Source organism: Colias croceus, chromosome 6, assembly GCF_905220415.1.
Source record: "Colias croceus chromosome 6, ilColCroc2.1".
NCBI lineage: Eukaryota > Metazoa > Arthropoda > Insecta > Lepidoptera > Pieridae > Colias > Colias croceus.
This window is the reverse complement of record NC_059542.1, coordinates 8339687-8360358: the sequence shown is the minus strand read 5'-3', so window position 1 is coordinate 8360358 and position 20672 is coordinate 8339687. Positions and strand designations below refer to the sequence as shown.

The following is a 20672-nucleotide window of genomic DNA, read 5'->3' as shown; positions in this document are numbered from 1 at the left end:
GAATATATTATTGTAATAACAATATTATGATGAAATTTAGAACACCATTTTCAAGATTGTTACTAGTAATGAAACAACACACGACATCGGTATTGCACTCACATGTAGTTATAAGATTGTTCGTTTTTACATTGAAATTTATACTTTTTTAACTTACCTCATATTTTTTTGTTTTAGGTATTTCAGCTTTCCAAAAAGTAAAATAAAAAGAAATATATGTGCCCATCAAGGGTAAAATTACTGAGGATTACGACCCAGAAAAAAATACCTTTTGAAAAATAAACTTTGTAAAGTTAGCTGAAATTTGTGCAAGGCTGTTATAAACAGTTTTTCTTTGATGATTTTGGCTTGAAATTGACCCGTCGAAGCAACGCGTTTAAAAAGAACTTACAATTTGGTAAACAGCATCTGATGCAAAACACAACTTTCCTCTATTTACAAAGGATGTTAATGCTATAAATCGGTTCATATCCAGGCTTTGTAGCCAAAAGTTATTTAAAACTATCATTCTATACCAATTAAAATTGTATGTACCTATAAAGTAATACCAGTAATATTATAATATAACTAATACTGTTAAAAATATATGTCGTTATTATTTATAGACCATGATTTTTAGTTTTTTCTATTTCGAAAAATCCTGAATATACAAACCAGTGTGGTCACCCACAGAAAGAGACAAAAAACAACACTGACGTCATTCAAGGTTATATTTTCTTGTGACAAGTCAATGGTCATAGTGCAATCTCCAGTGTATAAGATATAAGCTTCTTGGTTACTATGTTTGAACTTTGAAGTCTGACTGAAGACAGGCGGTGACCGGTGTTGCCACTTGCTTGCTGCCATAAATCATTACTGTTTCTGACACAGAACAAGAATGAGTTTCGTTCTAGAATTTAATAAATTTTTATTCCTTATCCTCACTCTTATGGCTGGCGTCCACTAGGCGGATCGGGCCGGGCCGCATCGCAACGCAAAAATACGCCGGCCTATGTTTTGTATGAAACATCGTCCATTAGCGACGGATCGGGCCGGGGCGGGCCGCAACGCATTGGCGGATATCGCTTCGCAGGCGGATTTCTGCCGGCGGTGCGCTGCGGCCCGGCCCGCCCCGACCCGTCTAGTGGACGCAGGCAGGCGGATGTGAGCGGCGAGCGTCTGTTAGATAAAATCCGCCTAGGCGATCCGCCGCGCCCCGTACAGGTGGACGCAGGAGCAAACAGCGCGTCCATTAGAGACGGCCCGTTGCGATGCGGCCCGGCCCGATCCGCCTGTAATGGACGCCTAGCATTAGAACATAGCGCAGACGGCTGTTTTAACACTTATTGTTGGGCTTCTATTATCAATTAATTACCTATTATTTTCGATTCGACAAAGCAGTGCGCTCCGGCCGCGACATCGCCTTTTTTTGTAGTTGTTAAAAATTTTAAACTCCCATACGTGGCAAATCCGACTACTATTTTTTATATCAAATTATTAATACGTGATTAATACCTTATTAAGGTTTGTGAGGAAAGAAAAATTTTAATGAAGGTATTATTTTCATAACAGCATATCATTTATCTACAATATTATTAAATTTATCAATTTTTTATACAGGTTATACAGTCTAATATCATAATAGTTACAAGATAGTAATTATTATAAATAATAATTGACCGGAAGGAAGTTAGCGCGGAAAGTTTTTTTTTTTTAATTATTAATATCTCAAAAAATTGCTCCTTAAATGCTCCATCAGAATCTGTAATTGCTCCACTTCTATAATTATTAGTTTATTTATAATTAATTTTTTAAAAAATCCAAATACTGAAAACTTGATTTCCCTATATAATGAAAAATATTCACTTTTCATAAAAATTTTTTTTGCAAAAAAATTGCTCCCGATTTGCTCTATCAATTACAAAAAAAAATTATTTAATTTTGATAAGTTTTACAATAATTAACTGAAAAACTATGTTTGCATAGTAAACTACTGCGCTGTGACGTCATCAATTATTGTCGTTGCGACGCATAAGGGCCATATTTACATGTATCAGCACTGCAGCGATATCTATGAAGACCTTAATATTTATGTTTTCTTATTTATATTATTTACTAGATTTCCGCCCGCGGCTTCGCCCGCGTTTTCAAAGGAAAACCCGCATAGTTCCCGCAAACGATAGCAACTTGACACCGAAAGATGAAACAAGCGACTGAAACACAAATTAATTAAAAATTATTTGAAGTTTTAATAATACGAATAAACGTAATATGCGAGTTTAGGGATGGGTAGGGAAATGTTTATAAACATACTTATATTATGAATGATTTTAAATACATAATAATATCTGTTTCTTTCAACTTTTGCTAGATGAAACCATGGATGAAACTCAATAATGAATTTATGTAATGAGTAAAATTTTTATGTAAAACCTATTGTCAAAAATAATTCTTTATATAATTATATATTATAAAGAATTATTTATACTCTAGTGAAAAATTTTCAGGTGATTATATAAAAGTAGGGCTCAACTTTTTTCGCGAACCGTACTTCTAAATATCCACTCTTCAATAATTTAAAACTCCTTGACTGAATCCCTTCACACCCTGAAATAAAAAGTGCATATTAATATTTCTTATAGTAAATAGAAATTCAAATTCAATTATTATCGCCTTTAGTACACCGACGCGTTCGCGTGCGGCAGCGAAACATCGAAAAATCTGTCAGTACTATGGCAGGATTTCGCATATGATATGTCTCACTCTAGCACATAGATAGATGAAATAGTTGCGTCCTTGTCAGTATAGTTTCGCAAGGAACTGCGAAATGGCCATTACACAGACGCATTGCGAAACAGTTGCGAAAACATTGCTGTGTACTACGCCTTTTTGGTACACCGACGCATTCGCGAGCGGCAGCGAAAAAACGAAAAATCTGTCAGTAGTATGGAAGGTTTTCGCATATGATATGTCTCACTCTAGCACATAGATAGATGAAATAGTTGCGTCCTTGTCAGTATTGTTTCGCAAGGAACTGCGAAATGGCCATTACACAGACGCATAAGTTTCGCTAGTGAAGTTTCGCGTGAGTTTCGCATCGCATAGCGTCCGCTCGCATTCTGTCGGTGAGGACAGATTTTCGCGTCCATGGACAATGATATTATATAGAAGTGATATAGAAATAATATATACTAGCTTCCGCCCGCGACTCCGTCCGCGCGGATGTCGGTCTTCGCGTGGATGGTTTATTTATCCATTTTGAATACCTCTGACAATAACATCTTATAAATATCTATTGGACCCAATTCCCAAATACGGCTAGGCCTATAATAATACGCAACGTGTGTTCGCGGTTCTACGGAACAACGTCTATGGATAAAACTGAAAAATGAAGATTATTTTTTTTCTACGTATTTTTCCAGGATAAAAAGTATCCTATTTTACGCCCAGGATAATAAGGTATAATTATACCAAGTTTCATCGAAATCGAACCGCTAGTTTTCACGTGATGCCTTCACATACAGACAGACAGACAGACAGACAGACAGACAGACAGACAAAAATTTTTTTAATCAAATATTTGGGTTTGGTATCGATCCAGTAACACCCCCTGCTATTTATTTTTTCAATATTTTCAATGTACAGAATTGACCCTTCTACAGATTTATTATATGTATAGATATAGACAAGAGGTACCTAGATACGCCACCAACGTGCCAAAATGCCAATTGCCATGGCAACTATTTGTTTATTTATATACTATATTGTGATTTGTGAGTATTATAATAACGTATCTATACATAAAATATCATTGGCCATGGATGCCGAAAATACTGAATTATTTTTGCATTCTATTCGAGATTATCCCGTATTATACGCAATTGGACACGCAGATTATAAAAATACGTACAAAAAAGAGGTAGCATGGAGAAAACTTCAAGAAAAGACTCTGATAGATGGTAAAAAATTTATTGTTTATATTTCATACATTTTATGTTTTTAATTTTCTTTGAAATAATTTACAAATTGTGATCGAACATTAAGCGTTGCTAAGTCTGCCCTATGTCTATTGGCATGCATTGGTACGAATGCTCCTAAAGTGTCCGAAAATTGTTTATTTTCGTATGTGTATACTGCAGCTTTAACAATTTTAATAGTATTATTCAAATCTGTTTCAAAGGGCCTCAAGAATATTCTAAATTTTTGTGCTAAAATGCCAAACGCACATTTTACTACTACTCGTGCCCTACTTAATGATTTATTAAATCTTTTTTTATCATTGTCATTCATTGCTGCGTCTCTTGTCTCATTAGAAAGGTTTCTAATTTAAATCTTCAATGAATACATGTGGTGTAGTCTGTTTGAAACCTGGCAAAGGTTTTGGAGCTGGCAAATTCAGATACCGTCCACTTTTTAAAAGCTGATAAAATGATGAGTTCTCAAATATTGTAGTATCGGAATCTTTACCATAATTATGATCCTACATCTATGTAAGTAAATTTGTAATGTGGATCAACTATTGCCAATAACACAGTAGAAAATCGTTTTTTATAGCAATAGAACAGTGAGCCGCTGTTAGGTGGAAATTTAATAACAATATGCTTGCCGTCAATACTCCCGAGGCAATTAGGAAAACCCCATTATTATTTCCAATCATGTTTTAGTAGAAGGAACCGGGATGTACTCTGGCTGTAGTATTTTCCAAATTTGTTCGCATACTTGAGTTACTATCTTTGAAACGGTGCATTCACCCAAACGATAAGAAAAATATATTGTTGTATATGTGTCACCAGTTGCTAAAAATGACATTGACTGAGATGACATTCTGAAATTACGTCTGCACCTGCAGTCGTCAAAAATGACAATGGCATATCAATGCGAAAAAGTTGCGAAACATTGCTGTGTACTAACGTTTCGCTGATATTTCGCTACGCTGTAGTTTCGCAGAGATTCGCTGCCGCACGCGAACGCGTCGGTGTACTAAAGGCGTAATACCAATTTAATACTTTGATGATGATTGACACTTGATTGACAGTAGAAATATTTATTAATTGTTCATTATTATTGAATAAAATAGTACTTACACTTGTTATTCAATTGTTGACTCAATCACTATCCATACTAATATTATAAATGCGAAAGTAAGGTAAGGTGGGGTAAGACAATCATAGGGGGAAGACTATCACAGTGTATTAACTCGATAAGCACAGCTTCTTTCTCTAGTTTGATACGCTGGTAAAGTAGGAAATACTCAGGAAGTTCTCGGCTCAAAACACAGATGTCGCTACTTAACGTAAAAAATGTGAAAATGAGACATTTCTAAGTTGACATTTGAGGAGGCAAAACACGAGGTCAGCGTGTAGTGATTAGAATAAAATTTTCGAGGGAAAAAGTGGTGAATTTGGAACGTTACATACGTGAATATAATTGCAATAACACTAGCTTTTAAGTAATGATATTGGTCCCACGTAAAACCAATTTATTTAAAGAGAAATTGATCAAAACAAATACATGACCTCTAAATCGCGAGGTGGGGTAAGACTATCATTCGACCTGGGGCTAGACTAACATATGGCAGTCTTGCCCCAAGTCAGATGTTGTAAACATTTTTATCTATGGTAGGTACAGGTACTTATTTAGGCCTATGTCCAGCAGTGGACTGACACAGGCTGATGATGATGATGACTTATTTTAACAAATTGGTTTGACGTTTGGATGGTTGCTAATATTGCTCTCTCTGCATATATACAATTAATTTAAAAAAATATCCTCATAAATATTTATTACATTAGAAGCAAATAACTTCTAAGTTTTTAATGAATGTTTTTAAAAATTATTTATGTAAATTATTCTTTAATTTCTTTGTGTAAGTTTAAGTACTTAATTGATTTTTTTTGAAAAATATATTCAAAGACGTAATAAAACGTTGATTTTATTTCTTTATTATCTAATCTTTTAATGAGGTCAACTTATGTTCTGTCTGATATTTAAAAATTCTGACTTTTTTTGATAATTTTATTACAGGATTTCCCGGGTTCTACACTGAATTTAGTCATATGTTAGTCTTCCCCCAAATAAAGAAAAAAGGTTCTACACCCCTAATTTTTGTCATATGTTAGTCTTCCCCCAAATTAAGAAAAAACTGAATAAGTGCAAAACTAAACGTTATTCTGTAACACATAAAGTTCCAAATCTAAGTGACAACTGTTATGTAACGGTTTTTTGACAGAAGTTAAGAAAGTATGTTATAAATCAAAGAATAAAAACAGTGTTAGTCTTACCCCGTTTAGTGGGGCAAGACTAGCAGTTCAAATAGTCTATAGATTTCATTTAATAAATCGGATTCCAGTATACTTGCGTGAAAATTAAAAGATTTGTATAAAAGTGTAAAGAAATCTTAATTTAGTGTTATTTTTCATTTAACAGTAAGATGTGAAATTTCAGTGTATGAAGCGATCTTTCATTTCTAACAACAAACTATGTTAGTCTTACCCCACCTTACCTTAACTCTGTCTGTCTGTCTGTTACTCAATCACGCCTAAACTACTGAACCAATTTTCATGAAATTTGGTATGGAGATATTTTGATACCCGAGAAAGGACATAGGCTATCCCGAGAAAATGACGCAATCCCGGAAATCCCACGGGAACGGGAACTATGCGGGTTTTTCTTTGACTGCGCGGGCGAAGCCGCGGGCGGAAATCTAGTAAATAATATAAATAAGAAAACATAAATATTAAGGTCTTAATATATATCGCTGCAGTGCTGCAAATACATGTAAATATACTATATAGCCCTTATGCGTCGCAACGACAATAATTGATGACGTCACAGCGCAGTAGTTTACTATGCAAACATAGTTTTTCAGTTAATTATTGTAAAAAATATCAAAATTAAATAATTTTTTTTTGTTATTGATAGAGCAAATCGGGAGCAATTTTTTTGCAAAAAAATTTTTTATGAAAAGTGAATATTTTTCATTCTATAGGGAAATCAAGTTTTCAGTATTTGGATTTTTTAAAAAATTAATTATAAATAAACTAATAATTATAGAAGTGGAGCAATTACAGATTCTGATGGAGCATTTAAGGAGCAATTTTTTGAGATATTAATAATTAAAAAAAAAAAACTTTCCGCGCCAACTTCCTTCCGGTTAATAATTGTTATTAATTTATTATTTCTCCATATCTTTATTATAGTAAAAATATAAATGATATTTGTAAAATAAAACAACATTTTTTTATTTCCAAAAATATTAATTAAAACACAGAAATTTTAAGAATTATGGAATTAATAATAATTAAGATTCATAAAAAAATTAAACAAAACATAATCAACTGTATTAATAAAACACGTTCACAATATTATTTGAAAGATTCAATTTCCAATTTACATAATATTGTAATGAAATACAACTTCAGAGAACCAAAACACTTATTACATATAAATATTGTGATTTTGCTGCCATAAGGCGATCTTCACACTGCCCCGCACCACGCTGCATGTTGCGTGACTGCGTGTTTAACGTTACTTGTAAGTATCTCCGTTTGTATAGAAAACACGCACAGTCCAACACACTGAAAATGCAACCACGCGCGTTCATGCGGATCACGCGCATACACGCGGAGAAACATGCACCCCCGCGCGTAGGTGCGGGGCGAGACGCAAGGTATGGCACACCGAATCCCGCAGTGCCGCGCGTCGTGATGCTCAGTATTGCACGACCACCACAGAGAACGGCGAATAAATGAGAGCCGCCGTGCGTGAATCTACAAACGCACCTACGCGCGTGAGGGCGCAAAAAACCCGCACGATGATGCAGATCTGCACTCCCACAGGAACGCGCGTATGTGCGTCGACACGCAATATGCAGCATGATGCGGGGCAGTGTGAAGATCGCCTAATAGTAATACTAAACAAAACTTAACAATTCGTACAAACTACATAATAAACCGCCTTCAGGCACTCTTTAACTGAAGAGAAATAGGGACATCACACAAGTACAAGTATTTGTAAATTTACTTCACAAACAATTAGAATTGAATAGTATTTGAAATATATTTTGGTTTAAATATTTGAATCGTAACGGCGAATCAATAGCACACATACAATTATAATTATTGTGACACAATTGTTTTGGTATTAGTAAAACCTAAATTTGATCTGCAACAGATATTTGATGTTAACTTGAGCCACGTTGTATACGATAAATCTGAAATAGTTCTTAAGGAAATAATAGGTATAAAGTCAAATTCCGTGTCACCTTATTGGGTATGGGGCAGATGCAATAAACAAGTTTTACAAATAGAATATTATTATTTATTATTATTTATGGACAAGTCCTGCCAGACTGAGATGTTTTATCAATGTTGCCCATCCACTTAGGACTTGGTTCTAGGCTAATTTAAGCCATAGAAGATACGATTTACCAGAGAGATTTACCATGCCCACAAATATGTACTTTATATACACCAAAAACAGAGTTGAATTGAGAACTTCCTTTGTTTTTGGCAAAATCATTCGGAACAAAAGCACACAACAGCAGGAATGATCTAATTATGTAAAAGGATACTCGTTGTACTGCAGTTTGCACTGCACCGGGTTCTCTATTGGTTTTCCCAAGGGCACAATAACACCATCGTCTAGCACCTTGTTCTGGGTCGGGTCAGGCTGCTCGCGACCAACGCCCCATACTGAGTTCTTGCCGCTCGGTAGTTTGGTTACGTACTCCGCTTTCATGCACTCTTTCCTGTTAAATTATTTTCAGAGAATATTGTCATTAGTACTTTGTGTACCTAATGGACAAGATATTTAAAATTCAATATACTGATATATCTATTGCCTGATATACGGAGTAAGATACTTTGATTATAAGCAGTTTAAGCATGATACAAAAAGCAACATTGCAAACAAAATAAATGCGTACAAATTACAAATTCAGTACTATACACATATAGAAATCAACACTTCATTGGCAATTTTAATGAGACTGTTTTCTACTGACTATTTAGCCTGAAAATATAGCCAATTATTATTTCCACTCACATATCACCAAGAGCCACTTCACTCAGCAGCATCAGACCCACGGAGCTGGCTCTGTTTGCGCAGCAGTAGTTCGCCGACTTGGACACCATGTCGGCGAAGTAGATACCTTTGCCGAACATGTAACCCGTCACGGGCGCTTCTGGAGGCGCTATGCGAAGACCTGCATTCGAAAAATAATAAATAAGTTTTTTAATACACAATACCTTATGAATATGCCATTTAAGGTGAATGTTCCGACCGTCCCTCCATACATTTTTGCACACGACTAAACACTTAACACAGACACTCTTTCTTTAAAACTAATCATTTTATCGCTTCTATACAATGAAATGTGTCCGCGATCGACCTTTTTAATCAATAACTTACATTATTTACTTAGAAAAACAACAGTGAAATATCGGCAAAATTCGACACTTTTACAGTAGTGTGCGTGACTTTTGCCAAGCACGACATCTAGCGCGTCGATGTTTAAACATCGCCTTTCGTTTGCTTGGCAAAAGTCACGCACAGGCGATGCGCTAGATGTCGTGCGCATGAATCGCGTTCGTTATCTTATAATTCATGCGCCCAGAAACAAACATACCTAATTCAGTTACAATCCTTTTTTTGTTACGTAATTTATTGTTTAAATTTATTCTAATACGATATTTTTTATTCGTCGGCCAGTTCTACCAGGTATAAAAAGATAAAATTGAAATATAACAGCTCGTTCTGAATCGCGCAAGCGAAATTTTTTCCATACAAAACACATATACAACTTTTCGACATCTTTTATTAGGGCTTCAACGGCCGGCCAGTCGAGTAGGTAGGCTTGTTTATCGTTGGAGGTATTCCACCTTCCTCTCTCCACAATGGTAACACCGACGTGATTTGAACACGCAATCTCTCCTGACACTACCTAATAGCAAAACCATAATTATGTTTACTATGTTATCGTAAATATGTTTTTCACCTTCCTGGTTATTTTCACATAATAAAATATAATAAAATACTAAATAGTGTTTTAGATTTTTGTTATTGTATCTTGTATACGAATTATTCTTACTTGTTGGTTATGAAATGTTCAAATACCTATTGAAATAATTTACTGTTACAAATCATTAGTGTTATTAGTTTTGAGTGAATAGGTAGGCATGGATCAGAATTATTATATGCTACTAACTACTCAAATACATGTTTTGATAAAAAAAAAAACAATAGTGTAATGTAATAATAAAATAAAACTGCGTTTTATTGTAATCAATTTTAACATTATTTATTTTCCAAAATTGATGAATAAAATAGTTTACGCCAACAAATATAACTTTTATTTTTATAACAATCATTCATAATAAACCGTAGCAGGTAGCGTTTTGAACAGCGGCGGCCTTGGCGGCTCGTCCTCAGGAGCGCTGGTGCAGTAAACTCCCATAAATAATTAATAATAAAGTTATACCTGCTCATTATTTAAAATCTATCGTAAAAAACTACAATACTAATATCAATAAAATAAGTAACTACACATTACAAATAAAATACATCATTACATACACTCTTGTTCATTTCATAAGTAACGCGCGAAACGGAGCTTACGGAGCGCTCTCGATTTCGCTCCTATGAAACAACATTCAGTACATTGCCTACATACGAAATCCAATAAGAGTGAAAGAGAAATCAGTCCTGCGCGTGTAACAAAAGATTTACTATGGAAAAATAGCCATTTTCGGAGCGTTCAATCAAGCGACGTTGCGCATCGCATGACATGATGAATATGAATACGATCACGAATGCAAATTCGGGGATTTTCTAATTATTGCTAAATAATAATTGAATTCGTTTTGAAATCCATACTAATATTATAAATGCGAAAGTAACTCTGTCTGTCTGTCTGTTACTCAATCACGCCTAAACTACTGAAACAATTTTCATGAAATTTGGTAGGTATGGTAAGTACCTATTTTCGTTGTTTTATTTCAAGTGAACACGGCCATACAATTTTGTCACGAGCCGCCTATGATTGTAGGTACTTTTGTTAGGCTCCTTCGTCGTCGGCTCGTATTGTCACGCGCTATGATTTGCGCGCGGATTTTCTTGTGTTGTGAATTTATTTTTGTATTATTATTATTTTTTATTTTTTTTTATTTTATTGATTCAAATTAAAATATTTCACTAGTATGCATTTGAGACTATATTGTATTATGTATAATTTATCGTAGGTATAGTTATTCTTATAACGCAGTTATATTTTCGGTGGGAAAACAACAATTTGACCCGTGACTTTTCTGAAATATCACCACGTTGCAAATCACATCAATCATACACACGTATGACGAAAGTATAGTGGCTAACATTGACTCATCAGTTCATCACTGAAACCAGTGATAAATCAGTATATCATATTTTATTGTGTTTGAATATTTTTTAAACAACGATATATATACAATATTATTATAAATCGGTAAACTACCAAAGTACTTCCGAATTTTCAGACAGACAAACAAGTAGTTTGTTTTATCAAAGTAGGTATCAGTAATTAGTATTATTAGGTACTCTACTCCGTTCACGTCACGCGTCGCGTCGCCGCGGCCGAAATCAACAAGTCAAATGATTTTTGTTCTAATTGTATTTTGGTAGTAGTTTGTTTAGAATTTACATATTATCCATTGTATATTTTTTATTTTGTATTTGCTGTAAAATCAAAAAGTGAAAAACTTCATTAGGTATACTGTACGACACCTGAATCTGAATCGCGCAAACGAAATTTTTTCGTTTCACAGAACATATACAACTTTCCGACATACTTCATTGAGGCCGGTCTGCCAATCGAGTATGTTGAGAAACTTCACTTATTCGATGGAGGAAATCACCTTCTTTCCTCCACAGTTGCGTGACCCCGACGTGCATTGAACACGCAGTTTTCTTATACTAGTAGCAAAAATCAAAACCATAATATGTTTACCTACTATATTTTACTAAAAGTCGAGTGCGTCGAAATCGTAAATAATAATATGTTTTTCACCTTCCTGGTTATTTTCCCATTAGTCCATTGAATAAAAAGTTCTAGAGTGCGTGAGTTAGTAACGTAAGATGTTTCTTCGGAAACATGTCAAGAGTCCCTAGGTAATAAACATACTAAAACCCCGGGACACTAGGAGGAGCCCCGGAGTGGGGGGAGAGGGGAAAAGGTCCATTTTTTTCATTTTTCGCTTGAATCTCAAAAACGGTACATGTTAGAGAAAAACTTTCAAGGAAAAGTTGAAAGGCCATAAAATTATCTACAAGTTGTACCTCAATTATTTTTTCCTATATCCTACCGTTTCTGAGTTACACGCAGTAAAAAATGATTTTGGCTCAAACAATTTCCCCATACGATCAAAAAATATTTCTTTCTTCCAAAAAAACTCAAATGTGCAGCTTGTGACCAGTACTGATAGATTGCTCTTAATTAGGTCTATAATTGGTAAAATAAACACATTCCTCCATGGAAGCCTTTAGGAGGAAACGATTGTCAAAATATTATATTAGGGTAGTTTGAGTTACTGAACTTGATCTTTTTATTTTTTTCTTCCAAAAAACTCAAAAGTGCAACTTGTGACCGGTACAGATGGATTGCTCATAATTAGGTCTATCATTGATAAAAATACCAGATTCCACCACGGAGGCCTTTACGGGGAATCGAATTTTATTAGGGTAGTTACGATACTTGAACTTTTTATTTTTTTTCTTCCAAAAAACTCAAATGTGCAACTTGTGACCGGTACTGATAGATTGCTCTTAATTAGGTCTATAATTGGTAAAATAAACACATTCCTCCATGGAAGCCTTTAGGAGGAATCGATTGTCAAAATATTACATTAGGGTAGTTTGAGTTACTGAACTTGATCTTTTTATTTTTTTTCTTCCAAAAAACTCAAATGTGCAACTTGTGACCGGTACTGATAGATTGCTCTTAATTAGGTCTATAATTGGTAAAATAAACACATTCCTCCATGGAAGCCTTTAGGAGGAATCGATTGTCAAAATATTATATTAGGGTAGTTTGAGCTACTGAACTTGATCTTTTTATTTTTTTCTTCCAAAAAACTCAAAAGTGCAACTTGTGACCGGTACAGATGGATTGCTCATAATTAGGTCTATCATTGATAAAAATACCAGATTCCACCACGGAGGCCTTTACGGGGAATCGAATTTTATTAGGGTAGTTACGATACTTGAACTTTTTATTTTTTTTTCTTCCAAAAAACTCAAATGTGCAACTTGTGACCGGTACTGATAGATTGCTCTTAATTAGCTCTATAATTGGTAAAATAAACACATTCCTCCATGGAAGCCTTTAGGAGGAATCGATTGTCAAAATATTATATTAGGGTAGTTTGAGTTACATACTGAACTTGATCTTTTTATTTTTTTCTTCCAAAAAACTCAAAAGTGCAACTTGTGACCGGTACAGATAGATTGCTCATAATTAGGTCTATCATTGATAAAAATACCAGATTCCACCACGGAGGCCTTTACGGGGAATTGAATTTTATTAGGGTAGTTACGATACTTGAACTTTTTATTTTTTTTCTTCCAAAAAACTCAAATGTGCAACTTGTGACCGGTACTGATAGATTGCTCTTAATTAGGTCTATAATTGGTAAAATAAACACATTCCTCCATGGAAGCCTTTAGGAGGAATCGATTGTCAAAATATTATATTAGGGTAGTTTGAGTTACATACTGAACTTGATCTTTTTATTTTTTTCTTCCAAAAAACTCAAAAGTGCAACTTGTGACCGGTACAGATAGATTGCTCATAATTGGGTCTTTCATTGATAAAAATACCAGATTCCACCATGGAGGCGTTTAGGAGGTATTGAATTTAATAGAGTAGTTAGGTAAAATAAAAAGCTTTCGAATTTTTCACATTTCATGGGATGTAACTCGAAAACGGCTGCGAATAGAAAAAAATGATTTTGGTACAACTTGTAGATAATTTTATGGCCTTTCAACTTTTCCTTGAAAGTTTTTCTCTAACATGTACCGTTTTGGAGATTTAAGTGAAAAATGAAAAAATGTACCCATTCCCCCCCCTCCCCCCACTCCGGGGCTCCTCCTAGTGTCCCGGGGTTTTAGTATGTTTATTACCTAGGGACTCTTGACATGTTTACGAAGAAACATCTTACGTTACTAACTCACGCACTCTAGACCCCCCTTGGAGGGACTCATTCAATGGACTACATAGTAAATAGTGTTTTAGGTTTGTTGTTGTAGTTAGGAATAATAATAATTATTATTCTTACTTGTTGGTTATGAAATGTATATTGTAATAATTTACTTTTACAAATCATTAGTGATATTAGTTTTGAGTGAAAATGCTTGGATCAGCATAATATTATATCATATAATATATATGCTACTTCAAATACATGTTTTGATAAAAAAAACAATAGTGTAATCAGTAATGTAATAAAATAAAACTGCGTTTTATTGTAATCAATTTTGACATTATTTATTTCCCAAAATTACAATAAAATAGTTTACGCCAACAAATATAACTTTTATTTTTATAACAATCCTACTTCCTACTAATGCGAAAGTTTGTGAGGATGTGTATCATGTGTGTGTTTCACGCAAATACTACTGAACCGATAACAATGAAATTGAGCACACATATAGAACGTAACTTGGACACATTGAATAGGTTTTATCCCGGAAATCCCACGGGAACGGGAACTATGCGGGTTTTTTTTTTAAATGCGGGCGGTAAGCTAATCGTTCATAATATAAACCGTAGCAGGTGGCGTTTTGAAGTTTTGTCTACCCATACAGAAAAATGGAAAACTTGTTTTACATTCACGCCATCTAGACTTATCTTTATCATTTTTGTATACGTCTGTGTTTCACGATTCACGCCATCTAGAGTTAAATCTTTATCATTTTTGTATACGTCTGTGTGTGTAAACGACCCTGTATGCAATGACAGATGTTATAATGCATTTTTTTACCGAATTGGGTAGATTTTAAGGCAATGATATGACATATTTCAATAAAATATAATATTCAGTAACCGCCATGACTATTCCTACGACTTTAAGGTTTTCCAATTACGCAAAAACTCAAATAAACTAGAAATGTAGAATTCAACGCCATCTAGCGGGACATTGGCTGGGAACAGATCGTAGCATCCACCTTAAGTAGGACAAAAGTAACAGCAGTTCATTTTGTATTTTTCGAATAATTTTGAAGCTTTTACAATCAAAGCAGAAAAGGAATCAACTTGTACTTTTTAAACACTCTAGATTTATATTATACCTTGTGAGAGAATTCCAGCGTAGTTGGTAGTTCTGGAGCCGTGCCACAGAAGCCGCCTGTTGTGAAACTCTCGGAAAGGCTCGAAGCGGTCCTTTTCGCCTTCACGCACTACTTTAAAAACCTAAAAAATAAAAGAAATGCTTTTGGATACTAAATAAGTCATAAAATTCTTCTTCTTTCTTCTGGACATGCTCTGATTATCTGATGCATCAGTTAACATGACAAATAATAAATGAAAATTCCGCAAACATCACCAGCAAATCGTGAAACCGGACCTAAATGTGTGTTATATTTATCTTACATTTTAACTAACTAATACTAACATTTTAAAAATCTTTATACCTCTTGAAGTTCGAGTTTATAATTAGAGTGCGTGGAACCGTGCGTGTTCTTAATGTATTCATTTATCATCTTGAATTCCTCACTATCCTTGGCGATAGGCTCTATATCTGTTTTCAGTTTCTTATAATGAGCTTCAATTGGACAAGTGCTATTTACATCTGCAAAAGAATAACATATATGCGAAGTTCTTTATTATTTTGAACAAATATTACAAGAAATCAAAATAAATATTTTTTTTTAGATTCTCATTTTTTTAAATATAATATGTTGAATACAATTAAAAAGAATTCTCAGAAAAGAGTTATATGCCCTTAATAAAAGACTTAATGCGGACAGATACTCATCACAAATAACCAATTTACCTGATTGCATAAGACTATAGGCAATTTCAATTTCGAGTAAGTTATCAAGCATCTGTATTTTATTGGAGATTACGTCTACGCTGTCCAGCAGCGGAGGATTATTCGTACCAAAGTTATGTGGAATAAGAGTATAAAACCTGAAATAGTACCATAATAAAATATATTTATACTTGACTGAGTACAAGACGAGATATCAACACAAACACGACGACAAAATACAAGATACGTCGACCGTATTGTATGTATATTGTATAATGTATACGTGTGTAAATGGTCAAAAGCAATTTTTATTAAATTTTTTTAAGTCCTTTAAAAAAAGGATACATTAGTTTTTAGTTAACTAGTGATATGTGCAATGGGAAATAATGTTAAAACTAGTATTATTTTTATAAAAAAAAATAAACAAATAACAACCAATTGATATCTAAAATTTATTACACTGGAATATGAATATCAATAACAAATAACGCACCTGTTCGTAGCATCTACAATTTCACTGTTATTTGCCCTGCCATTCTGAATATTTCTAAGAAGCTTAGATAAAACATTATATCCAGATTTAATTTGCTTCTTGGATAGTTTTCCTAAAGGCATCTTTTCTGTATCAAGCTGAAATAACAATAAAAAAACCACAAATTATTTCTATGTTTTTATCTTGAATGTGATAAAAAAAAGATTTCAACCAACAAATTAATTAATTGAGGCAATTTTTTTGACCCACTGCGAAATATTTTCTTCACTTTTTTTTCCTTCCAAAAAAAAGTCAAATATTAACCTCAAACTCTAGCAGAGTCTTTATCATGGTGTCAACGTCGAATATCCTCTTAACGAGATTTTGCACTGGCATTGGGAGGCTACTGTTCTTGTCCACTTTTAGTTTCTTTATTTTTTCTTCACCGTAATCCATATCAATGGGGTAATATGCTTCTGGCACCTAAAATGAAAATAATAAACAAATACATTAGACTAAGAATTGTGGTATATTTTTGAAAACATCATCTGTTCACCTTTTATCATTTTATGGGTTACTAGTTTTCCGCCCGCAACTTCGCCCGCGTTGGTCCGACTAGGGCCCTTCCGGCCTCCTCCACTCAAGCGACAGTCCAAGCCGAGGTTCGAGATCCCCGTCAAGGGGGGACGCCCGCCCGCATGTCGCTACCACCGTGAACCTTCATTTCACCCACGCGTCCGCGTTAAAATGTAGAAGCCCTTCTGGCTAACATTGAGAAACACCACACAAAAAAAAATTCACCCGCGTTTTAAAAGAAAACCCGCATAGTTCCCGTTCCCGTGAGATTTCCGGGATAATACCTATCCTTTGTGTTAATCCAAGTTACCCTCTATATGTGTGCTAAATTTGCGTGAAAGAGTAACAAACATACACATACACATCCATCCTCACAAACTGTTGAGGAGCGACGAGCGGCCAAACAACGAGGCGTCCGGCTCGTGTTGAACGAGCGGAAACGGAGTTATACACAGTGGTCGACGGCGCGCGCGCAGGCGACGGCGGGGGTGCTTCCGTCCCGCAACATCGTTTCCCACGGCTCTTACCTACCTACGCTATTGTACCCTTGTAAATTGTATAAATATGTTAAGATTTTGTTGTAAAGTTAGTCTAAGATCAAGTTTGGAGAATAAAGAGCTATCGAGGAAGAAACTGAGTTTTCAATCTACATACAGTCCAGAATATTCAGTGGTCCATCGAGCGCCGGATTGAAGATTCGAACCACGGAAACCCTGCTGAAAGAAGAAGCCATCGATATCTACGGGTTAATATCAACATGGTCGTCACACGCAGCCAGGGCGAAGCCGCGGACATCGAAGACCGGGCTATGGAGCAAGTGCGGCAGGAGAGGGCTCGACGCTTAATACTCGACCCTCCGGCCTCACCGTCGGAGTTGAGGACTACCACAGCCACCGAATCGGCTGACGTAGCGCAACCACGGCGGCGATCACCTACAAGGTCCGTCAGATCGGCACGGTCCACGGGGAGCACGACCACACGAATTAAAATGGCGGAATTAGAGGCGGCGGAAAAACTCGCGGCCATTCACCGCAAGGAACTCGAGCTTGAAAAAGAGCTCGTAAAGAAGCGTCTTCAAGTCGAGGTGTCGGCGATAGAAGAAGAAAATCTACAAGAAGACACCACCACCGCACATGACGAACATCAGAAGGTGGACGACTGGCTGCAGGCGAACCCCATAAACACACGGGGGGAGCCGAACAAAGACGAGAGACAGCTACGGTTCAGCGTGCAACGAGGGCGATCTCCCACGCCGACTAAGTCCCGAACGGGCATCGAACGGTTAGCAGCGTCATTAGAAAAAATGGCACAACCGCGGCTGCGCCACGTAGAGCTCCCAATATACGCGGGCGCTATTGAAGAGTGGCTGCCGTTTCACGCTGCATTTAAAGACACGACAGAAATGTATAACGTCTCAGACGCGGAAAATATTCAACGTTTACGCTCGTGTCTGAGAGGCGAAGCAAGAGACGCCGTGGCGGCATTACTACACACCGCGACGTCGCCTGCGCTGATAATTCGAACGCTCGAACAATGCTTCGGACGACCGGAAATACTCGTCGATAGAGCATTGGACGAATTGAAAAAAATGCCGAGGCCGGGGACATCGGCGAAAGAATTGAATAGCTTCGCCGTTAAGTTGCAAAATATAGTCTGCACAATACAAACGATCGACCGCAAAGGATACCTTTTCAATCCGATGCTGGCGAGAGAGGTTTTGGACAAGCTAAGTCCACACATTCGATCGCGTTGGTGCGACTACGCGCTCACACAAGAGGGAACGATAGACCCGGAAATCGTCGTGCTATCTCGCTTCCTTATGCGAGAGGCCGATCAGGCGCTGCGATACACGTACGCGCCTGTGAGCAACGCTACGACAACAACATCGAAGCCAGCGTCACGAAGGAAAACTGCAGTCTTCAATATTGTATCAACGAATGAAGAAAAGAAAGAAAAAACATGTCCGTGTTGTGGGCGTGACCACGAACTCACTGCGTGCCCGCAATACACAAAACTCAGCGTAAACGAGCGATGGGCGCTAGTAAAACAAAAGGGAATTTGTTTTAAATGCGCCACGAGAAAACACAGACGCAATTTCTGTAAGGCGAAGTTGTGCGGCGTAAACGAATGCCAGCGCTCACACCATTCGTCCTTGCATAACGAAACACCGAGGGAGGAGCCATCGACATCTGCGGAAGAAACCGTTATGTCGGTTGCGGACCGCGCGACCACACATCGACGCAACGTTTTATTGAAGATGTGTCCCGTCACCGTGTTTGGTCCACGGGGGGAGATCAAAACTCATGCGCTACTGGATGAGGGATCAACTATATCTCTCATAGACGAAGATATCGCTCGTCAAATCGGCGCAGAGGGCCCCACATTGCCTCTTTGCATACACGGGGCGAACATGGAACAAAGCGAGAAAAACAGCAAATTAGTTTCCATTCAACTAAAAGGAAACAACGAAGGCATCACACACACGGTGAAAGCGCGAACGATGAAAAATCTTAAACTTCATCAACAAGCCATACCGAACTCGCTTCTCCGCTATGAACACTTGCGCGATATACCCACCGATGAAGTATGCTACGAACGAGCGCACGCGGGCCTGCTAATTGGTACAGATCACTGGGAATGCATTGTATCGCGTGAGCTGCGCACGGGCGGTCCCGACGAACCGGCCGCGTCAAGAACACAACTCGGCTGGGTGGTGCACGGAACCGCGCCTCAGAGAGCACTTATAACAAAAAATAATGTGCTGCACGTGCACGATAGCGAGCATCAACAACAACTCGACGAGCGACTGCACGACATAGTCGCCGAACATTTCAAGATAGAAGCTTTATGCATCGCTAACGAACCACGCGTTAGCGACGCCGACGCAAGAGCCACAAAGATAGTTCAACAAACTATAAAACAAATAGAAAATGGTTATGAAGTCGGACTGCCATGGAAGAGAGACAACACTATCATGCCTCTCAGTTACAACAACGCACTTCGTCGCCTAACAAACATCGAAAGGAAAATGGACGCGTCACCGAAGTTTGCCGACGAGTACACGCGACAAATAAACAATTTATTTGCAAAAGGATACGCGGTACCGTGCGACGGATCGGAAGCAAAGAGCAACGTGTGTTGGTACAGTCAGAAGCATAAATATATTACCATTTGCAGATTAGCAAAAATATCTGTCATAAGAACGGGTTCAATAATATCTGTCTGCCCGTATACAGCAAAAATATCTGACATTAGTAGGCAACATAATAAAGTGGCATCAAAATTATGTGACGAAAATGTTACAGCAAATAATTGTGATAACCTCTCGAAGCATAAATATGTGACGTCACCTAGGAGGCAATAATATCTGACACAATTTTATATTTCTGTATTGTAAAATATAATTGATTCCTCACAAAAAGCATAAATATGTGACACTAGCTTTCCGCATAGTTTCCGTTCCCGTGGGATTTTTGGGATAAAACCTATCCTATTTGTTAACCCAAGTTACTCTTTATATGTCTGCTAAATTTCATTGTAATCGGTTCAGTAGTATTTGCGTGAAAGAGTAACAGACACACACATACACATCCTCACAAACTTTCGCATTTATAATAATAGATTAGTAGGATAGGAAGTAG

The 20672-nt window shown here is 36.6% G+C and overlaps 1 protein-coding gene across 3 annotated transcripts in view; it reads right to left on the bottom strand.

The window, feature by feature from the left end:
• Positions 1-7298: 7298 nt before the first annotated feature.
• Positions 7299-20672, bottom strand: part of LOC123692886 (poly [ADP-ribose] polymerase-like) — a 30711-nt gene continuing 17337 nt past the window's right edge. For all 3 annotated transcript variants that reach the window (XM_045637728.1, XM_045637729.1, XM_045637730.1), the window contains 8 exons: positions 16780-16938; positions 16477-16613; positions 16005-16141; positions 15643-15800; positions 15301-15421; positions 9025-9184; positions 8552-8728; positions 7299-8191 (listed from right to left, as the gene is read on the bottom strand). In XM_045637728.1, coding sequence (XP_045493684.1) covers positions 8122-8191; positions 8552-8728; positions 9025-9184; positions 15301-15421; positions 15643-15800; positions 16005-16141; positions 16477-16613; positions 16780-16938 — 1119 coding nt within the window. In that variant the 3' untranslated portion in view covers positions 7299-8121. The remainder of the gene's footprint in view (positions 8192-8551; positions 8729-9024; positions 9185-15300; positions 15422-15642; positions 15801-16004; positions 16142-16476; positions 16614-16779; positions 16939-20672) is intronic.